The 20,859-nt window shown below is 50.1% G+C and overlaps 9 protein-coding genes across 9 annotated transcripts; 5 read left to right on the top strand and 4 right to left on the bottom strand.

Annotated features, from left to right (window-relative positions):
• The first annotated feature begins 10 nt into the window (after window positions 1–10).
• PV09_01359 (uncharacterized protein) lies at window positions 11–1,753 on the top strand. The gene is made up of 2 exons (XM_016354230.1): window positions 11–285; window positions 346–1,753. The coding sequence occupies exons 1-2, from the start codon at window positions 139–141 to the stop codon at window positions 1,696–1,698; spliced, it is 1,500 nt and encodes a 499-aa protein (XP_016218325.1). The 5' UTR covers window positions 11–138; the 3' UTR covers window positions 1,699–1,753.
• PV09_01358 (uncharacterized protein) lies at window positions 1,723–3,255 on the bottom strand (the record flags this gene model as incomplete). The annotated part of the gene is made up of 2 exons (XM_016354229.1): window positions 1,723–3,090; window positions 3,195–3,255. The coding sequence occupies 2 exons, from the start codon at window positions 3,253–3,255 to the stop codon at window positions 1,745–1,747; spliced, it is 1,407 nt and encodes a 468-aa protein (XP_016218324.1). The 3' UTR covers window positions 1,723–1,744.
• A 235-nt stretch (window positions 3,256–3,490) lies between these two features.
• PV09_01357 (uncharacterized protein) lies at window positions 3,491–5,435 on the bottom strand. Its single transcript, XM_016354228.1, has 2 exons — window positions 5,199–5,435; window positions 3,491–5,126 (listed from the first exon to the last, which is right to left on the bottom strand). Exons 1-2 carry the CDS (start codon window positions 5,340–5,342, stop codon window positions 3,819–3,821), a joined length of 1,452 nt encoding a protein of 483 aa, XP_016218323.1. The 5' UTR covers window positions 5,343–5,435; the 3' UTR covers window positions 3,491–3,818.
• Window positions 5,436–5,685: 250 nt separating this feature from the next.
• PV09_01356 (uncharacterized protein) lies at window positions 5,686–7,218 on the top strand (the record flags this gene model as incomplete). Its single annotated transcript, XM_016354227.1, has 5 exons — window positions 5,686–5,735; window positions 5,842–5,851; window positions 5,915–5,989; window positions 6,050–6,071; window positions 6,131–7,218. The coding sequence occupies 5 exons, from the start codon at window positions 5,686–5,688 to the stop codon at window positions 7,216–7,218; spliced, it is 1,245 nt and encodes a 414-aa protein (XP_016218322.1).
• A 1,390-nt stretch (window positions 7,219–8,608) lies between these two features.
• PV09_01355 (uncharacterized protein) lies at window positions 8,609–10,618 on the top strand. The gene is made up of 2 exons (XM_016354226.1): window positions 8,609–9,373; window positions 9,434–10,618. Exons 1-2 carry the CDS (start codon window positions 8,729–8,731, stop codon window positions 10,202–10,204), a joined length of 1,416 nt encoding a protein of 471 aa, XP_016218321.1. The 5' UTR covers window positions 8,609–8,728; the 3' UTR covers window positions 10,205–10,618.
• On the bottom strand, window positions 9,861–13,933 carry PV09_01354 (uncharacterized protein). Its single transcript, XM_016354225.1, has 2 exons — window positions 11,431–13,933; window positions 9,861–11,370 (listed from the first exon to the last, which is right to left on the bottom strand). Exons 1-2 carry the CDS (start codon window positions 13,747–13,749, stop codon window positions 10,921–10,923), a joined length of 2,769 nt encoding a protein of 922 aa, XP_016218320.1. The 5' UTR covers window positions 13,750–13,933; the 3' UTR covers window positions 9,861–10,920.
• An 18-nt stretch (window positions 13,934–13,951) lies between these two features.
• PV09_01353 (uncharacterized protein) lies at window positions 13,952–15,414 on the top strand. Its single transcript, XM_016354224.1, has one exon. It carries the CDS (start codon window positions 14,506–14,508, stop codon window positions 15,289–15,291), a length of 786 nt encoding a protein of 261 aa, XP_016218319.1. The 5' UTR covers window positions 13,952–14,505; the 3' UTR covers window positions 15,292–15,414.
• On the bottom strand, window positions 15,304–19,117 carry PV09_01352 (uncharacterized protein). The gene is made up of 3 exons (XM_016354223.1): window positions 19,019–19,117; window positions 18,725–18,962; window positions 15,304–18,672 (listed from the first exon to the last, which is right to left on the bottom strand). The coding sequence occupies exons 1-3, from the start codon at window positions 19,103–19,105 to the stop codon at window positions 15,398–15,400; spliced, it is 3,600 nt and encodes a 1,199-aa protein (XP_016218318.1). The 5' UTR covers window positions 19,106–19,117; the 3' UTR covers window positions 15,304–15,397.
• A 167-nt stretch (window positions 19,118–19,284) lies between these two features.
• Window positions 19,285–20,664, top strand: PV09_01351 (uncharacterized protein). The gene is made up of 3 exons (XM_016354222.1): window positions 19,285–19,497; window positions 19,547–19,646; window positions 19,696–20,664. The coding sequence occupies exons 1-3, from the start codon at window positions 19,381–19,383 to the stop codon at window positions 20,424–20,426; spliced, it is 948 nt and encodes a 315-aa protein (XP_016218317.1). The 5' UTR covers window positions 19,285–19,380; the 3' UTR covers window positions 20,427–20,664.
• The last annotated feature ends 195 nt before the right edge of the window (window positions 20,665–20,859 follow it).

Here is a 20,859-nt window from a genome sequence, read left to right as displayed (position 1 = left end):
AAGGTGAGGTCTTTGGTGGAGCGCGGAGGTTTGTACCGTTTTGGGGCAAGATTCTCCGCAAATTGCCTCTGAAGTTCATGTGTTCGCAGACATCCATAATGGCAGCATAATGGCTCGAACGCTTCTTTCTGACGCCAGATGAGAGGTACCATACGGCCACTGGCCTTGAGATATGCAGCAAGGCCATCGCAATGGCGGTGCACAGCGCGATGGCAATCTTCGCAGGCTTCAAGCACGAGGAAGTGGTCAACTCCGCTAGCTAAGTCATTAGCTGAAGCTATAACGGTGGGATTCTTATATGTATCCACTCTTTATGAATATTTAAACTGACCGTTAAAATATTAGACAACAGGTCCTATCCCTGTAGCGGCGTACATGAGACAGTGCCTTACAAATCCCCATGGTGGCTATTACACTTCGCGTGGTCAAGAGACGAGTAGCGATCCGTTCGGCAAACATGGCGATTTCATCACGTCACCGGAAATTTCACAGATATTTGGAGAGCTGATTGGTCTCTGGACCTTTGCAGAATGGCGTGCCCAGAAGATTACGAGCAAGGTGCATCTAATTGAATTAGGCCCAGGAAGAGGCACGTTGATGGATGACATGCTGCGAACATTGAGGAATTTCAAGCCATTTATGGGTAGCCTTGACAGGATATGGCTCGTCGAGGCGTCTGCAAATCTTAGAGAAACACAGCGCCGTCTACTGTGCGGTGAGCATGCCCATCTTGAGACCTGCGAGGAGGGTTTCAAATCCAGATGCAAATACGCTCCTGACATTGAGATTGTGTGGGTGGAGGATATGAAATTCGTTCCACAGGACACTGAAGCTGCACCATTTATCATCGCTCACGAGTTCTTCGATGCTCTTCCGATCCATATCTTTCAATCCGTGGTTCCACGATCAAACGAGACAACACCCAGCATCACGACGTCAGCGACAGCTGTCTCTGATCCAGCCAAGCAAACAAAAAAGACAAAGCCAAACGAATGGCGCGAAATGCTGGTCAATCCTGTCTCTCCGTACGACGCTATTCTCAATGCCCGTGCAGAAAAAGCAGGACCAGCACCAGACTTCGAGCTCATCGTCTCTCCTGCTCCAACACCGCACAGTCAGCTGCTCCCAAGACTCTCAGAACGTTACCAAAAGATACTGTCTATCACAGGTGCAAACATAGAGATCTCTCCCGAATCGCAGGCCCTGGTTGCGGACTTTGCTAGGCGTATCGGCGGTGCAAACCAGGGGAGCGACAAGAAGCAGCCGGCAGGTGCGGCATTGATCCTAGACTACGGACCTTCAGCTACTGTCCCTACCAACTCCCTTCGTGGTATCCGGTCCCATAAACCTATTTCGCCATTCGCCATGGCAGGGCAGGTCGACATATCTGCCGACGTGGATTTCCTCGGGCTCGCACACAGCGCACTTGACGCATCGCCTGGGGTCGAAGTTCACGGCCCCGTGGAGCAAGCCTTGTTTTTGTCTGCAATGGGCATCAAAGAGCGTGCAGATATGCTGATAGCAAAAGCGGGCGCAGATGACGAAGTCAAAAGGCGGATCGAGACCAGCTGGAAGAGGCTGGTAGATCGGGGCCCAGACGGGATGGGCAAGACGTACAAGGCCATGGCTATACTTCCTTATTTTGCAGAGAGGGAATTGAGGAGGCCTGTTGGATTCGGAGGGGATATTTCAGTGTAGTTGCGCATGTGACGATTTGTATGCAGAAAGAATACCCACGCCATGCTCAGACGCACTCGCCTGCCCTTTTTTTCGACCTTTCTTTCTTGTTTCTCCGCGTGTTCCTTACCCGCTTTGCAAATCTCAGCTCCGCCGCCCCTACGTCAAACACTACAAGGATGCTCTTCATAAAAGATCCCCCTATCATACTCAAGCCGTTCCCCCCGGATGCTAAACTCTCATCTGGCGCTACCCCCAAGGCACAGATCCGACCTCCCCCTTGGTCTTTGTCGTGGGTAAGGACCATATCCTTCGCATCGATTTCTACCTGCTTCCCGCCGAGCACGATGGCGAATTTAGGAGGCACGCTGTCGCAAGGTATTCTACAGATGTCTTTGGCCGTGCATGGGGGCCATATTGGGGGGGACCAGGCTGCCTCGATGGCACGCATGATGGTGGGCGGAACAGAGGACATGGTCGTACCTGTGTCGACAAGCATCTTGGCTGGGAAGTTATACACGCCATCTCCGACCACGAACCCGTCCGCGTCCGCAACGTACAGCGTGTACTGCATCTGCCCGGTGGCTTTGTCTGCCATGCCGATCTTCTCCATGGGCACCACCGCGAAGTCATCCTCGTACCGGAGCGCAGCCGCCCTTTTATACGGCAGCCCGCCCAAAGATAGCACGCCGGGTCCCTCGTTCTTGCGGTTCAACGCGACGGAGAAGACGGGTGCGATGAGCGATTTCTTGTACATGGAGAAGAAGACGGGATCATACCTGGTGGGACGGTCTCCCTTCATCGCGTGAGTAATGGTCGGAAACGCCAGGCCGAACAAGCCGGAGGAAACTCCGTCACCATGCCAATTTGCCTCGTGGGCTAGCGCGATCGTCGTGTTCTTGTTCGTGATCCCACCTATGGCCACCGTCTCGCGGCCGATAATCCCCTTGAGACGCTCGCCGTCTGCGTACGCAATGCTAAATGTGTACTGCTTGTCCTGTTCGAAGGTGGCCGTGCGCTCATAGCGGTTGCCAAATTTGCAATGATCCTCCTCGACAGGCATCTGCGCGTCGTTTTTGCACTGGAAAGGGTCGCTTACGAGCCAGGTATCAGAAGAGCCTGTGTCTATGACAAGCTGGAGGGATTGACCACCCACCTTCACGGGCGTCATGTACACAATGTTGTTATCGTTTTGGATAGGGCTTGACCCGCGATGTTTATCCTTTGATTGATCATTTACGGGGCCAGCCTGGTGCTGGGCTTGTTGTTTGTAACGCTCTGGTAGGCGGTGCAGAATGGTGCCTGCTTTCGGAGACAGCAGGCACGAATACGATTCATTAGCTGTGAGCAGCAATTGAATGTACCGTGAAGACGGACTTGATGCATGAACTGGAGAGATTGGAACGTTGTAGCCTGCCTTAGTCAGCTTGTATCAACATCGTTCTACCTAGCCTGCTCTCTTGACTTAAAGCTCGGCTGTAATTCTCTTTTGAAAATCTAACAGATAGACAACTAACCTTCTGCATAGTTCGCATCTGAGAACGCGATTGGTTTTTCGATATAAGCTCTCAAGCCCATAGCTTCAACCGCAGGAACATGAAGATGTTGCCTTGCCACCGTGGCCCTCTTATCAATAATGCGCAAAGGCTCTGTTGTACATATTGAATATGAAAAGAATAGAACAGGTGCTGTTAATAATGCGAGAAAGGGCATGATGATTACAAGAAACTAGGATGTTGCTGGCATGTGGGAAATATGCTCGCTGTGTAGTCGAACAGTCAAACGAGTTTCAGGACGGGGACGACCCAGCGAAAGTAAAGTAGAGACTCGTAGAGATTCAAATGTGAGCAATTGATGATAGATGAGGTGTGCAATTATTAGAGAAGAGAAGCAAGTCCATCGACATTCGCCATATATTATGCCAGCGGAGCGATTTTGGCCTTTCATATCCAAGACATCTGCTGTCGAATGCAACGCACAAAAAAGCTTACCCTCTCAGCCTTGCTGATTTGCTGTGGGGCATCCAAACTCCTAGCAGTACTCCATCAAATGCAGGGGAGATGTGGTAGCTGTAAGCTCAAATTTGAACCTTAAATGGATAGGTAAAACCAAAGTCTGGGTTCGGACAATGTCGTCCTTTTTCATCTCTGAAGCAAAGCACTCTGTCCAGCGAGCTCATCGGCCATGGCTACAGCACCACCAGGATCCCCTTTATTATACAAGAACAGCCCTTGCAATGCGGCTGTGCTCACATTGCCAACTAGTCCCAGCTCCTGTGCTCGCTCTATGAAAGCCTTCCTTCCAGCGCCAGTTGTGTCGACTTCGGCGTAGAATCGATCCCAAAGCTTCTCAATCTGGTGCAAAGTAGCGTAACCTAGACGCACGGTCATGTCGATTCTGCCGGGGCGCACGAGAGCCTCGTCAAGTCGCTCAATATGATTCGTCGTCAGAAAGATGACTCGCTCTTCCGCGCTGGCGACGCCGTCAAGAGCGTTGAGCAATCCGGAGAATGTGACCGTGGGCCCAGAATACCCGTCGGTGTCGATGCTCCGTCGATTCACAAACGCCGCGTCTGCGTCCTCGAGCAAAACGATCGTACGCTGTGGCACTTTCGTGAGCAGATGATTCAGTCGATCATCCGTGAGCCCTCTCTCAGAAACATTCAAAATGGCTATGTTGAAGTCTAAAGCTCCCGCGAGAGCTTGTATAAAGGAGCTTTTCCCTGTGCCAGGTGGGCCGTATAGCAGGTAGCCCCTTCGATACGGAATGCCACGGTCGAGATACCATGTCCTCGCCGACAAGAAATTCTGTATATCCTCCACTATGCGTTCCTTCACTCCTTCCTCCAGCACGACAGAGTCCAAGGGTCTCTTGCGTTTGGGGTCTCCAAACGGCCGCCACTCCGTTCCCCACGCTGTATAGATTGTTGTCTTTCCTTCTTGCATGCGTTTGGCTAGATCATGCGCCTCGGTGAAGAGGTCCTCAAAGATGTGCCGGTGCGCGTACAGTGTTGTCAACGTGACCGTCTCGAATGGCACGCCGGCTGCTAGGTCAAACGTCTTTTCGCGCTGTCGGTTCACTGCAATGAAGGCGTTGCGGTAGCGGAGGATGTGCCGGCCTGGTCCGGGAACCAGCGCGAAGTTGGTGTGTGCGGAGCCATCGGGACGAGTCACCTTCGTGGTCTGGATTTGAAGGTGGTGGAGGCCCGGCGTGAGGCGTTTGATGAGGGCGCCGAAGATGCCTTGCTTCTCTTTCACACCAGGAGCAGGCTCGCCTATCATCTGCGCCCTCTGATGTGCGGACATCCATCGCAGGAGCCAGGGAAAGGCTTCATCATTGCGGGTTATTTCTACGTCGACGAGCAGTCGTCGCTTTAACAGTGCGGCGCCCTGACGGAGACCTTGCTGGCCAACTCTTGCGGCGGCGGCGAGAGCAGCGAGTCCGAAACCCTGAATCGATATACTTCAGTACCAGAGCTCTGAGGTTCGTGTCAACAGCAGTGGCAACGGGGGATGACTTACCGCAGTAAAGAATGGGTTGCCCGTGAGCTGGCCGAGCAGAGAATTATTTGCGCCATCGCCACTCGCAATTGACTTGGTCACCTGCTCAGCAAGCTGCTGTCGAGGGTTTGACGCCTGATTAGCCGCCAGCGCATTATTGTCCATGCAGTTGATGGCCGGGCAGCGCACGCATACGAAGGAATGTGAATGTGTTGGCCAGTTGCCGTCATTTGTCCATCTCAGTTGGTGGCAGCAACGCACGGCTAAGCGTGAGGCCTTAGGGTGGATCGGCGGGTAGGACCCTAGCTGCTGCACAGAGGCTGGGCACTAGTCGGGGGGACCCGCCTAACTTATTAGGCGCTATGGTGAGCGGCTGCAGCGCGTTGGAAGGCGCACTGCCCCCGTGAGGGAAGTGCTTGGCAAGGCAGAGTCTCTGAGCATACAACTATATATTCTTGTCTTTCCCTCAGCACGCCTTCTTCACTTATGGCAAGCGAATATCGGAGCAATGGCGACTGTTACCATCGCAAGGCCCTATTTCGACGCTTTACTTCGCAGGTAGGTATGGGCTCAGCCATGCTCCCAGCCTTCCAGGGCTACGACAGCTGGCCGTCTCTGCATATATTACACAACGCTAAGTGATAGCGGCTAATGCATTACTTAGAGGAGAATCTGTACGATAAATCGATTTGGCTTTAGACTTATCATCACAGTTCTGACATTGTGTATTTGTGTAGCTTACCAGTGGCGCACGCCAGAGTTGTGCCCCTGGTCACGAGGTGACCATATCCCAGGCTGAGTATGCACAATTGGTGAGCATTTCTCTCGGACAAATCCACAAGTGCAAGAGCTATGTGTTAATCTAGAAGCAGACAAGACAATCCAGAGAGTACGGTAAGCAAGCAAACAGCCGGTATGTGCATTTGCCTGAAACACTCGCTGAATACGAGCAGCCTGCCTTCGCAATGCCCTGTTGCGAGGCGGACTTAACGAAAGCACCCTCAACCTCCTCGTCTCCAATGCGGTTGCACAAAGAAACCTTTCCACAACAACACTCACAGGCTCATCATGGAACCTCTCGACCTTCTTGCGACCAGTTTCAAGCTCGATCGGCATTGATCAGCCAGCAGAGCAGCCAGAATCCGATCTGTTGGAGGACCAAGCCAACGTGTTCCCGTCGCATAATATCGACCAGTTCAGTCGTTCGTACACTGCCGGAGCCTTGGAAGGCGCCGTTTCATACATAGAAAAAGATGACGGTTACGGTGTAGACAATAGTGAGGTGATTCTAGGAAGCATCGACATGAGTAAATCGATAGTCTTGCCAGTCCAGGAACACCGCACACTCTTTTTTAGCAACCTTCCCGAAAGAACGACGTATGCCGAGCTAATCGCGCTGCTTAAAGGTGGTCGCCTGCTCGAGATTCATGTGCGGGATGCCCGCAGGGCAACCGTCTCGTTTGTCGAAGGTGCGGCAAACTTCTTGGCTTACGCGAAGAAGACAGACATCTACCTGAGAACGAAGAGGCTTGACGTCAAATGGCACGAACGGCAATTCCGCCTTTCTCTATATGTAGCTAACAAGATCGCTGTGGGCGCGACCCGCAACATCGTGATTCGTAACGGGGCATCGAGGGAGCTAACCGAAAAGAAGGTAAGAGAGGATCTAGAGCACATACACAATCTTGTTGTCATCTCTGTAAGGATTGAGAGTGAAAGTGGCGATGTGTACGTATCCACAAACTCGATCCAGAACGCATTGTTTGCACGCACGTGTATGATGTCCCGGTCGCTGTACAAAGGCCTGAAGATCGAATGGTATCATGACCAGTGTGCTGTGCCAGTTCCGAACCCGCCCCCGCGCCTGTATACGGCTCCTCCAAGCGGGAAGCAGGTTGCTGTGAAGAATGCTGGAAAAATTCAGGCGCCGAGCAACATATACGCTTTGCTTGCTGAGCTCGAAGCCGCCGAGGATGAGGAGGAGGAGCGAGAGTCGGAAGACGCAAATCATGTTGAAGAATTACCGAGCCTATTCCGATAAGAATGGAGCAAGACCAATTGGACAGACACTACTTTCGCGGCCTGAGCTGCACAAGCGATGTGGTAGCGGCGCTGAAAAAGGTGGGTAGAGAGTATGGGAACCACGTAATGAACTTTCGAGACGAGCCGGTGCAACGGGGGTAGTGTTTTGGTTTTAGTCATGCCGCTGACATGTCGAGGCATACAAATTATGCACCTGTTTGCGATTCAACATTGTTTAGCCGAGCTGCAATGAATAGGAGAAATAGTAATGGGTGTAGGGAGAGGATACCTACAGCAGACGTGCTCTTCTAGCTAGCGTAGTCAAGACCGGACACTAATAGTCTACGTTATGAATACCAACTCATGACATGAATGAAGCCATGGAGGCTTACCAGATTCAAAGCTCGGAATCTCAAATCTTCTTTTTGCCCTTAGCGCAACGTCATAACTTTCTTGCGAGCTGACATACAAGCCAAGATTTCGCTTTGTTAATCTGCTAAAATTGCTACGGTGTGCATTTGCTCTCGTCTTTAAACGTCGTCCAAAGCCTGAAAAGGTCTTGGGTATGCCCGCACCGTGTCATAGCCCTGATTGGTATACAGAGGCATCGGTTTCACACTTGGAGATCCCCGTTACACCACTTATTCAATGCCCTCTTCGTCTTAAGCATTGAGCAAATCGGGTTCCGCAGTACTTACGTGCGCATGGGAAAGAAAAACTTCGTGACTGCTCGCTGCTACCGAGAGAGACTCACGTATGATGTTCGTAACTAATCACAAGCTATCGAGCCTGGAGGAATTATTCCTTGGCGTTGCCTTATCGTTCCAACAGCTGGGTGTCAACACGATGTATCGGCCATGAAGAAAGGCCAGACGTAGACATGTTTCACATCTACGCATTATACCTGAATGGCAATGCAGTCACCTGTGTCTTAGTCGGGAAACCACACCACCGAGCACAGAATCTGAATGGCAGAAATGGAAACAGCCTCGAATTGGTGATTCGGACTGCTGGTAAAATTAGATGCGTTGCTAGATCAGCAACGGAATTTTGAACTAGGTTTTTTATATATATCAATGAGAATGCAAGTTTCAGGACCAGGTTGAGCATTGATTGCTCTATGTAATTTGATCGGCTTTCGTCAAATCTTCGCAAAGGAATGACATATTCAAGCGATGACAGAAAAATTTCTCCTTTGTAAGACATCGGTGATAAAATGGACAAGGAGAGCTGCAAACAAGCCGCCACAGACAGTACTGACTTCGATCACAGACGTTGATCTAAATCAATCAAGTTTGGGGTTGGAAGAGTCGATAGAGTCACTGGAGTGTAATGGTAAGGCGCTGAGGCCGCCTTCCGAAGTGATGTCGTGCATGGATGCATGGCAAGGCTTCGAGAATGTGAACCCGCAATTCTTTTCATCGCGTGCTCATCTGTGGCTCACTTGCCTCCCGAGCCGCACATTCTATGCACATACAATGATATTAAGGTAGTATCCACCTCGCTCGCCGCCATTTCCCCGGGGAAATATGTCGGCCACGCTCTCGGAGTATCTGGAGAGCCTTCAAGGCGCCACCTTGAAGAAGCTGTACCGCCAGCCTTCGACCGTCCTCGCCGTCCTACGGCGGATGCTCCCGCATCTGGCCAAGAATATCGTCATGGCTATGCTGTACATGCCGGGGCCCTTCCCTGAGTCGGACCTTTACACCTGGATCCGCTCCGATGCAGTCAAGGAACGAGACGAAGCGATCGATGTGCTTAAGCGCTTGCACATACTCGAGATCCACCCGGAGCACCCCACACCGCGCGCATATCGTATAGACCCCGCGTTCTCCCTGTCGTTGAGGCAGGCGCTCGCTGGAGGCGGTAACCACAATTCGTTCGGCGTGCCGTGCGCCGTGCCTGATCCACACCCCATGACCATCCAAGATCTCGATGCGTGGTCAAGAGCAAAGTGGGAGGCTATCCTGTACTACATGGTTGGAGCATTGAATGTCTCTGACAACTCCGAGAGGATTGCAAATGGAACTATGCAATTGCTATCATTTGGAGGGTTCGTTCAGCCGCACGGCCCTCGGGTCAAAATCACAAAAGAGGGCTTCTCATTCATATTGCAAGAGGCGAATACACAGGTGTGGCAACTTCTGCTCGTGTATTTGGAGCAAGTCCCTCAGGTATGACTGCGAAGTTTGAATGGTACACATCGCATGCCCAATTCTGACAGGCAAGAATAGTTGAAAATGGACCCCGTCCAGGTTCTTTCCTTTCTCTTTATGCTGGGCTCCCTGACCCTCGGGCAAGACTATAGCACAGAACCGCTGTCTGAGACGCAAATACATATGCTTGACGATTTGTCAGATCTCGGTCTAGTGTACCGCCCTCCGAACGACAAGAGTCGTTACTATCCAACTCGACTTGCTACAACCCTCACCTCTGACGCAGGTGCCATCATCGAACCGTCGGTCACTACAGACGCCCTTGATGGTGTAAACAACGGTGCAATGTCAGCAGCAGGTACAAATGGCAAGGGCTACATAATCCTCGAGACCAACCACCGCTTGTACGCATACACGAGCTCCCAATTGCAGATCCAGATTCTGGGTCTGTTTTGCAAATTACATTCACGTTTTCCAAACTTGGTTTCGGGCCAACTGACCAAGCACTCGATCAACCGTGCTATCCAGCAGGGCATCACGAGCGACCAAATCATCGCATATCTGACAACTCATGCTCATCCACAGATGCTGCGCAACAATCCCATATTACCGCCCACAGTTGTGGATCAGATCCGCCTGTGGCAGTTGGAGGAAGACCGGATGAAGACCACCATCGGTTTTATGCTGCAGGATTTTTCGAACTTTGCAGAATACAAGGATGTGGTGGACTACGCGGAGCAGCTAGGCGTTGTGATGTGGCGCAAAGATCAACTCATGAAGTTTTTCGTAAGTGATATCCGACAACTGCAAGCTTTTATCAAAAATAGGCAGAGTAGAAAGGCTGGCTGAGGAAAACCTTGTGAACGTAACGTGTTCTCTTTTAGGTAATTCAAAAAAGGGGCTTTTGACGGAAATACCCCAGGAGTTGGATGCACAGAGATTCCGATCTAGAAATATATCTAGTAAACCTCTCCCTCAGCTTTTGGTTTCTCAGGATTTCAAGCGTCAATATTCATTTCTGATCTCTTCGAGCGTTGCTGGTCACAAGACAGGCATGTCTGGCTTTGTAGTGTATTTTATCAATCAGAATGTCCAAGTTTATAGGGTATTGCTTGACAGAGTCTGTCATCCCTGAAGACTTCCCATGCTAAGTTATCTAGAAGCGACTAGCGCTCTATGTTCCGTGTTTGCCAAGAGACTGCCTATACTTGTAATACCAGCTAGAATCTCGGAAATGCACAGTTTGTTCCGTAATTGATAAATTATTGGCCATGTCGCTGAGACATCTCGTGTCTTGCAGCTTACTAGCCTCGAAATGTGATGGCCGTCGCCGTAGTCAAAACGCGTCAGGCTTTGAGAGCCTTGAAGAAGCCTTATGCTTATTGCCCACGGAGACAAGAGGGTGGCCTTGGAAGCTTGTGCCCGTTTCTGTATCTACCCACTTCAAGATTGGAAGGATGTGATCTCCTCGACAGGCAGTGACTGCGATGAACGATCTCTCTACATGCGCATGCTGTTCTGGGTTTCGGACTGCCATCTTATCTAGATAAGACACATATCTAAAGTTATTCACCGCCCGTTGCGTGATTGATAATTAACTGGGACTCCTCCCCGTAGACCAACGTTTCAATCTTGGGCATCAGTTCCAGTATCCTGAAGGGTTTGGATATGGTATCATCGATGCCTGCTTCTCTTGCCTGAAAAACCTGCTCGCTTCGTGCGTTGGCACTGACTGCGATTATGGGTATGTGAGTGATTATCTGTCCAGAGCGCTGCAGCTCGCGAATCTCGCGAGTGCATGCCAGGCCATCCATAACCGGCATTTCAATGTCCATGAGTATGACTGAGAGGTCGATCAAATTTTCTGATGGAGTGCTACTTTCGGATGATGAGTTTGACTGTGGTTGTTGGACCCAGAACCTGGTCTTGGTTAGAAAATCCAGCGCCTCACGTCCATGGTTTGCGACGTAGACTTCACAACCAACTTTCCGCAGTTGCTGTGAAAGTACTTTTTGCTACAATAAATATATTAGCCCATTTAGGCAGATGCAAGGTTGCACTGGTTAATTTCTTACATTGACCAAATTATCCTCAACAATCAAGACCACATAATGCGGATTACCCTTAGGTGGAGCCATGCCGGTTGAACGCGAAGGGGCCGGCGTCATCAATGGATCCTTATCGCCATCCAGCTTCAACGGCGTTGGTGGCGTTGCAATACGCGTAGCGACGAAGAATGCAAAAGTTGAGCCAACGTCCGGCTCAGAGTATGCGCCAATCGCACCTCCCTGTAATTCTGTAAGTTTCTTTGAAATGAAGAGGCCAAGACCACTGCCTCCATATCGAATATGAGTCCGTGGGGTGGCTTGAGTAAATCGAGTGAAGAGATTTCCCTGTTCGTCGCGAGAGAGCCCACAACCGGTATCTTGACATTGTATCCAAATGTAGACAACTTGTCCATGTCCCCAATCCTCATCTTCGAGCAGATTCCCAGTATCCGTGGTGACTGGAGCGTAAGAAATTCCATCACAAAAATGGGTCGGCCTCTCGAGGGACGCGCCTAATGAGACTGTGATCTTGCGTACTTTTCTATCCCTTGTGAATTTTATTGCATTTGTGATGAGATTAATAAGGACTTGCAGGCATCGTGATGGGTCCATCATCACATGCGTTGCTCCCGTGCCTTTGAGTGAAGGATCCTCCACAAATTCAAGCTCAATATCGTCTTTTTGGCATTCCAGCTCAAACATGTGCACAGCATGCGAAACAATGTTCGCTGGCTCGACACGTACTGGGCTAATTGTCATCAGATTGCTATCCATCTTGGAGAGGGTTAGAATATCATCCACGACACGTTTTTGATGCAAAGAACACGAAATAATCGTGTTTAATGAGTCTAGAGATAGCCTCAATTCATTCTCGATTTCAGCTCGTTCTTCAGGGTTTAACTTGGAAATAATCTTCGACACCGTCTTGAGCGATCCAATGGTCGAATCCGCACTTTGAATGACGGCTGATAGGGGGTTCCGCATTTCGTGAGATGTCATGTCAATGAAATTCTCCTGCTTTCGTTTTGCTTCCAAAGCTTCCTCAAATCGGGTTCGCTGGATGTCCTCCGCCCATTTGAATTGCGAAATGTTTGTGAGAGTCCCAAAGATGGAAACGAGGTGACCTTCTGAGTCGAGCTCCGGGAAAGCCTGGCTTTCTACCCAAACTTGTCTCTGCACCCCGTCTCCAACGTCCCATGTCTTCTTCAAACGCATATAAGCATGTGATCTCTGCTTTTCTTCCAATAGAGTCTTCCATTGGTTATCGACCACAGCTTCGTCTTCAGGATACACGATGTGCTTCTCCCAGTTCACACGGCGGTAATCATCTACAGGAGGATGACCCGTGAGCTCAAAAAAGCGGCTGTTGCAATATGTCATTGAACCTGCCGGGTCCAAGATGTAGATTGCGATTGGTGCCAACTGCGCAAACTGGGAAAATTTTCGTTCACTGGCTCTCGCCATTTCCAGTGCCTCTGCCCTTTGGAGTGCCTGTTCCTGCACCCGTTTCTGGGCATTGATGTCGATGGTGTTGCCTGCGATACTGACAAGGTTGCCTTGGTCGTCGAGAATAGGGACGCAAGCTGAGAGCACCCACTGAGCGTCCTCCACGCCATCACCGACATCCGTCTTTCCGAAGGCCCGACCCTTCCAGCGCATCTCGAAAGTGACTGGAATGCCTTGAGCTAGTTTATTCCACTGTGATAAGACAAGTGGTCCGTCTGCTGGATAGACCAAATCCATGAAGGAAAAATCTCGATGTGTATCTTTCTCCCTGGGGTGAAGGCTCAACCTGTACCAAGAATCGTTTGCGCGCATGAGCTTTCCTTCTGGTGAATATTCAAATGTGCCCACATCCGACATTTCCATCATGCGATACAAACTGGCAAGCCTTGCATCAGCAATTTTGACTTCGTTTAAATTCTGAACTTCGTGGTTTGGGCTCAATGGGCTATTCGGAGAGTCATGTGCACCCTCGCCGGCCTCTGGGCTGGTCGGCGACGCGCAAATGCATTTCCAACGCCCTTCGATTCTGAAGGCTGTCCAAGTCACGCCTGCAAAGTAATAACGCTCTCTCCAGTGGATCACAGCCTGACACCAAGCTCTAAATTGGCCAGCCACATGGTCAGATCCGAGGACTGCATTTTGCAAACCTTTGTTGTGGAATGCCTCGTTGCAGAGCAGCAGCTCAAACGGTACTGGTGATTTCAAGTGAATTGGCACGATGAAGATCGCTCTAGGGTCGGCATCGATGAACGCTGACAAGTTAGGCAAATTGTTCGTTTCGCCTTTCCCACTATTTACTGTCGGGAGCACGGGAGCAGATTGAGCGCGCCCATAATCCATGTTTTCTGAGTGGTTCTATTGGTATGCAGTTATTCGCGTCAGTGACGTCATGACGATTGCGAGAATCAGAGCATCAGCACGTCGTGATGTACGCCAAACGAATATGTAGAGAGGGATGAGGATGTAAGTTAGACGCTTTGTCAAAGAACGCGGACTGAAGAAACAAGTGGGCTACAGGCTACATAGTTCCTTTGGTCGTCGTGATGGTCCAGAACCTTTAGCGGCATTTCGAGATCGCCTCAGCGGGTCCCAAGGATCTCTCATTTTCTTCTTCTGGCCTGCAGTTGGGCGCGGAGTTTCACCCGAAAATTGTGCAAGTTTGTTAACGGCCCTCGGGCTTTTGACGATTTTTGCTGTTTGAAAGGTTTTTTCTCCCCTCTGTTTGGGGAAGTGCGCTTGTCATCTGGACTATTTCGCCACGTTTTGAGTTGGCTGATTTAGATTCTCTTGTCCGCATCTGCCGAACTGGCTTACAGCTCTTCATTTACGGTCCATTGACCTTAATGTCTCGAAACGCTGAGCTTGAAGAAAAAGCCAACCGGCCAAAGTCAAAATGTCACGATGCGGCGCTTTAGAGAGGTCAATGACTTTAGCCGCTTGAAGTCAAAGCTACCCATGATATTCATGACATCTCCACCAATGACATTGTGGCAAAAGCCACAGCATTCAGGCAGCCTCATGGCACCGGTCAAGGACAATCCGAACATCCAAAGCACAACCAAGTGCGAGAGAGAATCAAGACGTATATAAATAACAATGGCGGAGCGCAAGCAGCAAAGCGCAGCTGAGGATGACTGGGAGGAGGTCCACGCAAGCGAACCAGACGATACTATCTCGCTCCACTCCGAAACCGAAACCGAAACCGTGGAGAACAACCAGCACTATGTCGAAGTAGACGGGCCAAAGAAGACTACATATCCGGGACGAATCTACCAGGACCCCAATGAAAAACTCGTAGGGTCTATACCAACGCTTAGACGCTCCCTTTACAATCTCAAGGACACTCTTAGCGAGAGCATCGAGCAACTCGAGGATTTCAATCAAGAATATGCCAGTATGGAGGCACTCTCCATCAGTGTGCCAATCAAGCAACTTCAGGAGAAGCAAGTCAATGCGCTGAGTATCCTCCTCACGAACAGCGGCACGGACTGGGAGGTCTCTGTCCTCCAAGGCGGCATGAGCTTCGACGAGTTCGCCGAGCTAGATCCTGTGTCGATTGACGAACTGTGCAGGATCATGAAGGATTTTGTGCACGAGGTAAGAGCGCACAAGTATGCGAGGAAAAAAGCTGCGGACTACGACGAAGATGAAGACAACGCCGATGTTGCATTTCTTGATTTCATACTGCCGGCCGTGGATGAGATCAGCCTGCTGTTGAGGATCGATGAGGGCAGTGCTACAAAGCAACATGATAACCTCTCTGGACCAACGCTGCTGAGCACGACCAAGGAGAATTGCGGAGAACAAGAGACTGAACCAAAACCCAAGGATGATCACGATCAGATAGTGCACGAAAGGATGATGATGGCATCAGATTGGTAATGGGCATGATGTGGGAAAGCAGCGTGCCTTAAATTGATAATATAATACTTCCTGCGCTAACTTATGCCATGATGAAATGTTCACCAAAGTTGGTAGACCATGAAATTCAGTCTTCGTCGTCGCTCTCAACAACAAAACCTCCTCGTCTCCTGATCGTTGAACGCACGGGCATCGCATCCTCTTCATCACTAACCACAGCATCCGTCGTGTTGGGGTCAGCCGTTTTCAACGCTTCTCCGCCAGTTTGTGTCTGAGCAGGTTCACCCTGCCCCTGAGAGGAGACAGGCGTATCCGTCATTTCCTCATCGTCACTTTGCGTCTTCTCCACGTTGCTTTCATCCTCACTGCTCGAATTCTCACTGCTAATCGCGATGATCTCATCCGCACTGTCATCACTAACGGTTGCCTTCTTAAATCTTTTGCTTGACTTTGGAGAATTTGTGCCCACCTCTGACTCTGAAATCTCTGGAGAAACAGACTTTCTCTTTTTGCCTTTGGAGAGTTTTCGTGCTTCTTCTTTCCTTGCTTTCTCAATAGCCATCGCAATGCTCTGTCCTGCCTTCTTGCGCCTCTCTTCTTCGGCAGCAAAAAATTCTCGATCCTTCTCCTCGTCGTCTTCGTCGTCCGAATCATGCACATATACCGTACTCTTGAACTTTCGCTTTTCGGCCAATTTCTTGAGCCTTCGTTTCTCCGCTCGAGCCTCGCGTCTTGCTCTAGTCTCTTCGTCCGTTTCCTCGCCATCTTCGCGACTTTTCTTTCGCCTCTTGAGCCTACGCTTCCCTGGTGCATCTTGTTCATCTGGCCTGCGAACTGTAGGACCACCTGCACCATATTCACCCAAGTCAATATCCTCATCATAATCAATGCCATCGTCAGAGTCGTCATCATATGCAACCTTGCGTGAGCTGCGTTCAGCTGCTCTTGCAGCGGCAGCTGAGCTCCGAAGAAAATCTTCTGCAGATTTGCCATCCTCGTAAGTAGGAGGATCGAACTCGAATTTGCTGATCAGCTCCAGTGTTTCTCCCAGCTTGGCTGCAGCTAACGTTGATGGAATAACCCAGCTTGCATCTTGATCGTCCGGTTCACCAAGTCGTTCAAAACCGGCTAGTTTCATCAGAAGACGTAGTTTATTGTCCTTGAACATGGCGATTCGTCTTTCATCGTTGTCAGACTTGACAAGGATAGGGGGTGGTAATGGCTTTTCCTCCTCGATGGTAGGTCGTATATCTGCTCCATCAGTGGTTACTCCTTCAAAGATCTTTGCCTGCTCAGCTGCAATACCACGGCGAGCTTCCTCAGCATCCTCCCACGATTGTCTCTGATCCCTAGCTTCTGATAGCTGCTGTTTAACCCAGGCTAACGCGTCTGATTTGCTCTGATTGATAAGCACGCTGACGGCAACACCGACCTGCTGATCCCATTCCATCCCCGGTTTGACTTCAAGCTCAGCTGGCGGCCTGGGTGCTTTCGTAACGATATTATCATAGCCGTGTTCCAGATAGAAAATTGTTGCCGAGATCTTGCTGAAGAGCATCTCTACTGCTAAAGCAGGTCTTTCCTCCAATTTCCTAATAAGCTTTCGAAAGAGCTGCTTCACTAAATCACGCCACTCGCCGAAATGCAATGCCTCCGGATCGAGTCCACCGGGGCCTTCCACCATTTGATGGAAAAGCTTGATGATGTCGACGCGAAAGAGAAGTACGCTGAGCTCATTCTTGAACGCAACGCGGTAAAAGAATCGATGTGCTCGCTTTAACTGCTCTTTTGAGAGATCATTGTAATAGCGAGTAAATGCGACAAAGGTGTCAATAGATTGCTGTGTCAAGAACCGAGCAACAAAGCGAGCAAAGTCAAATTTCCTCTCTCTAGACACAATCTGGACCTGCTCCATGTCATTGGCGTCATCGACATTATCGTTGTTCAAGATTTCACCATTGGCAGCTTGGGCAGCTCGCTGTTTCTTCCGCTGTCTCCTTCTGGTCCGAATCTGCAAATCGACGTTTTGCTTGGAGTACGATTCGAGCATGCGGATGAAGGTGTGGGCAAGTTCCGTGATTGCATCGAGATAGCCGAAGCCCTGGTCCTTGTAATGGCGTAGCAAGTATATAACACGATCGTGGGTTGATTCCTCGTAGAAGATACGATTTTGGATGTTCTCTGCAATCTCCTGGTCATCTTCAAGGTCCGAAGCCGACATTTGCTGTACCGTTAGCAGAATTTGCGTGAAGCAGGTCATTCCCGCATTCAGCTCCTTCCACTCTTTATTGTCTTTTGCGTTCTCCATGTATCTATTCAGGAGAACAAACGTCTCCTGATTAAGAACACTCGCAACAAGACTGAAGCCAAACTCATCCTGCGCAGTCTCAGGAACGCCGGCTTTTTCCTTCCCTTTTGTCGACAGCTTTGTCTCTCGATATTGGCGTCTTGCACATTCTGCCTTGAGAAACCAGCCGGCGAGGTAAAAGAAGTGCATGGAATTTTCGGTGGTCACTCGCTCTTCTTCTCTCTCGATGGCTTTTCGACAATGACTAAAGAGCGGGTTGAATGACGAGTCCAAGAACTCGCCGACAAAGTGTTTTAAATGCTTCCGAGCCGCTGGAGAAAGTGAGACAGATTTATTGAATTCCATAGAGTCTCTTTCTTTATCTGGATTGCGTTTGCCACGATTTCTCGGCCTGTTCCATCTTTTGCTCATGTCCAAGTGGTGGATGGCACGGTCCGTACCATGGATGACCTCCTGGCCAGATATCGTTCTTCTTTGGCTCTGGCCATCGTCAAGTGAAATCAACGTCCCAAAGCGTCCATGCCTGCTGGGCGCGAATCGCTGGTAGCCTGACAAGAGAGATTTCTCCTTCTGGATTAAATCCTTGAACTCGCTGACGGAATTTTTGACGACCTGAGTCTCTTCCATGAATAATTTTTCTGGGTCAATCCCCTTTAGCAAATGGAAAAGAAGCTCGAGAACTAGGACATCCTGCACGACATATTCTTCGCCCATGCTGGAGGCAATCGCTGATATCATCTGAAGGACGCCTTGTTCGTGAAACGCTACAATTGTCGCTGATCGAGAGACTTCGTTCTCGTTCCCATCTGATGGGAGATCACTAGGTTGCTCAATCAAGGCCACATTGCGAAACAGGAACAATGCCAATCGAATCACACCCTCATCATGCGCCGCGCGCTCGTTCTTGGGCATAAGCATGTAAGGCACGGTTAACTCGATGATCGTCTTTAGAATCTTTGTGACATCGTGGTGCAATATCGCTCGCTTGTACTCGACCTGCGCCAGTCGCAAGTAAGGGACATGTCTGTGATGGTTGCGTTTCATTAAGTGGTCCTCGATTTCCAGCGGCCAAGTCAGGGGAACCAAAAGTTCCACTAGAGTTCTGTGAGCTTCGCTGGAAAATTATAAAGGGAAACCGAAGCATACATGACTTCAGTGCAATCTTCGTCTTCAGCTTATTTTTACGATCGCTCTGAGCCCAAGTTGACAAAATTTCCAACAAATCCCCTTTGACGAGATTGGATTCGGCCAATATCCTCTGCACGTCGAGTCGGTTCAATTTTTGATCATAGACTTTGACCCATCTTCGCAAGTCTTTCAAGCAGGCAAGGGCATCATCACCGAGCACATATCGCCCATGGTGCTCGATACTCGTGCCACCGAGCTTCAGGATCACGTTAGTCGAGATTCACAATTAACATCGCGCTGAGAAAAACGCACCGCGGTGACGAGACTGCTGACAATAGCTCGAGTCTCGACATCGACAGTCTCACGCTGCTGCACCCAGTCGTCCAGAGTGCCGTCCATTTTTTGCGTTGCTGTAGGAGCGGATGTCGTTGCTACGCGCGAATGTGCACTACCACTTTACGCGTAGGGACGCGTCGCGCTTAGACGCCGCTGCCGCTAGGGCTGATCTCCAGCGGCTGCGGCTAGCATCGGAAGTCGGCCTCTTTGCACATGCGGGCTTCGGCTAATGACCGTCCGCACTTTACATCTGAACTTTCGATAGGCGATCAACATTGTCATTCTGCGCTCGAAAGTCTTTCCAATTGCTCATTTGTTCGCGCTCTTTATTGATCGCCATGTTGTCACGGACTAGTCTGCGTGTTGTGCGCACCAATGGCCGACACTTTAGCTCGTCCAGCATTGCGAGAGCTGCTGAGATCAAAAAGCTCGGTGTTGTTGGTGCTGGTCAGATGGTATGTCGGCACTCATTCAAAAAGAGTCACGTTCTCACAGTTATCTCAGGGTTTAGGCATCGCTTTGGTAGCTGCGCAACGTGCTCAGGTGCCGGTCACCCTCATCGACGCCTCCCAAGCCGCGATAGACAAGGGACTTAAGTTCGCAGGTACTGACGACCCAAGTAAGAGGCGATGCATCCAGCTGAATTTTTGTAGAGAAACTATTGGAAAAGGACGTGTCAAAGCAGCGGATCTCCAAAGAAGAGGCGACCGCAACACGAGAACGAATGACCACAAGCTTGAAGATGGAGGATCTCAATGATGTAGACATGGTCATCGAAGCCGTGCCAGAAATCCCTGACCTCAAGAACAAGATATTCGCTCAGCTAGCAGAAATATGCCCGTCACATGCGATCCTCGCTACAAATACTTCCTCGATCTCGATCACCAAAATCGCTGCGGCAACTACGAAGGACCCCAAAGATTTATCGGCACCCTCCCGAGTCGTTAGCACACACTTCATGAACCCTGTCCCCGTGCAAAAGGGCGTCGAGATCATCTCAGGCCTGCAGACGTCTCAGGAGACTTTAGAGACTGCCATGGAGTTCTGCAAGAAGATGGGCAAGATCCCCTCGGTGTCTGCGGATTCGCCTGGCTTCCTTGCGAACAGGATCTTGATGCCGTACATCAATGAGGCAATCATTTGCTTGGAGACGGGGATAGGAAAGAAGGAAGACATTGACAACATAATGAAGAATGGAACCAACGTGCCCATGGGCCCGTTGACACTGGCAGATTTCATCGGGCTGGATACGTGCTTGGCTATCATGAGGGTATTGCATGCTGAGACCGGGGACAGCAAATACAGGCCTAGTGTTCTGTTGGTGAAAATGGTCGATGCCGGCTGGCTTGGAAAGAAGAGCGGGAAAGGATTCTACGACTACTAGTCAGCTTCTAATGCCAATCCTTCGACGGCTTTTCTTCCGCGTTTTATATCAGTGCGTCTTTTCGTCTCTCGTTTTTGTCGCTGAGTTCGAGAGCTTGGATTGAATTCAGTCCCTGACTGCATGTCATCATGAGAGGTCCTTCTAGTCGTGATCTTGAGTGCCTACTCCTTGTACGAGATCTAAATACCATCCCCAAAGGGTGTTCATAATTGATGAGACTACCGAGGCGAAGTTGCCCTTCCACAAACAGAGTAATCTTCCCACATTCGAGCATTATTATTGACTTGTCGAGTTTCTCTTGAGGCCAGTCGTCAAGGATGGCTTGAAAACTCAGTGCTCATCACATTCATGCATGGCTCGATCAAGCACTCATTCGTCTATGCAATTTCGGCATCAAATTTTCAACGCTGGCCGGTCACAGGGGCCGACGTTC

Source organism: Verruconis gallopava, assembly GCF_000836295.1.
Source record: "Verruconis gallopava strain CBS 43764 unplaced genomic scaffold supercont1.3, whole genome shotgun sequence".
Taxonomy (NCBI): Eukaryota; Fungi; Ascomycota; class Dothideomycetes; order Venturiales; family Sympoventuriaceae; genus Verruconis; species Verruconis gallopava.
This window is presented reverse-complemented; position numbering and strand designations above follow the sequence as displayed.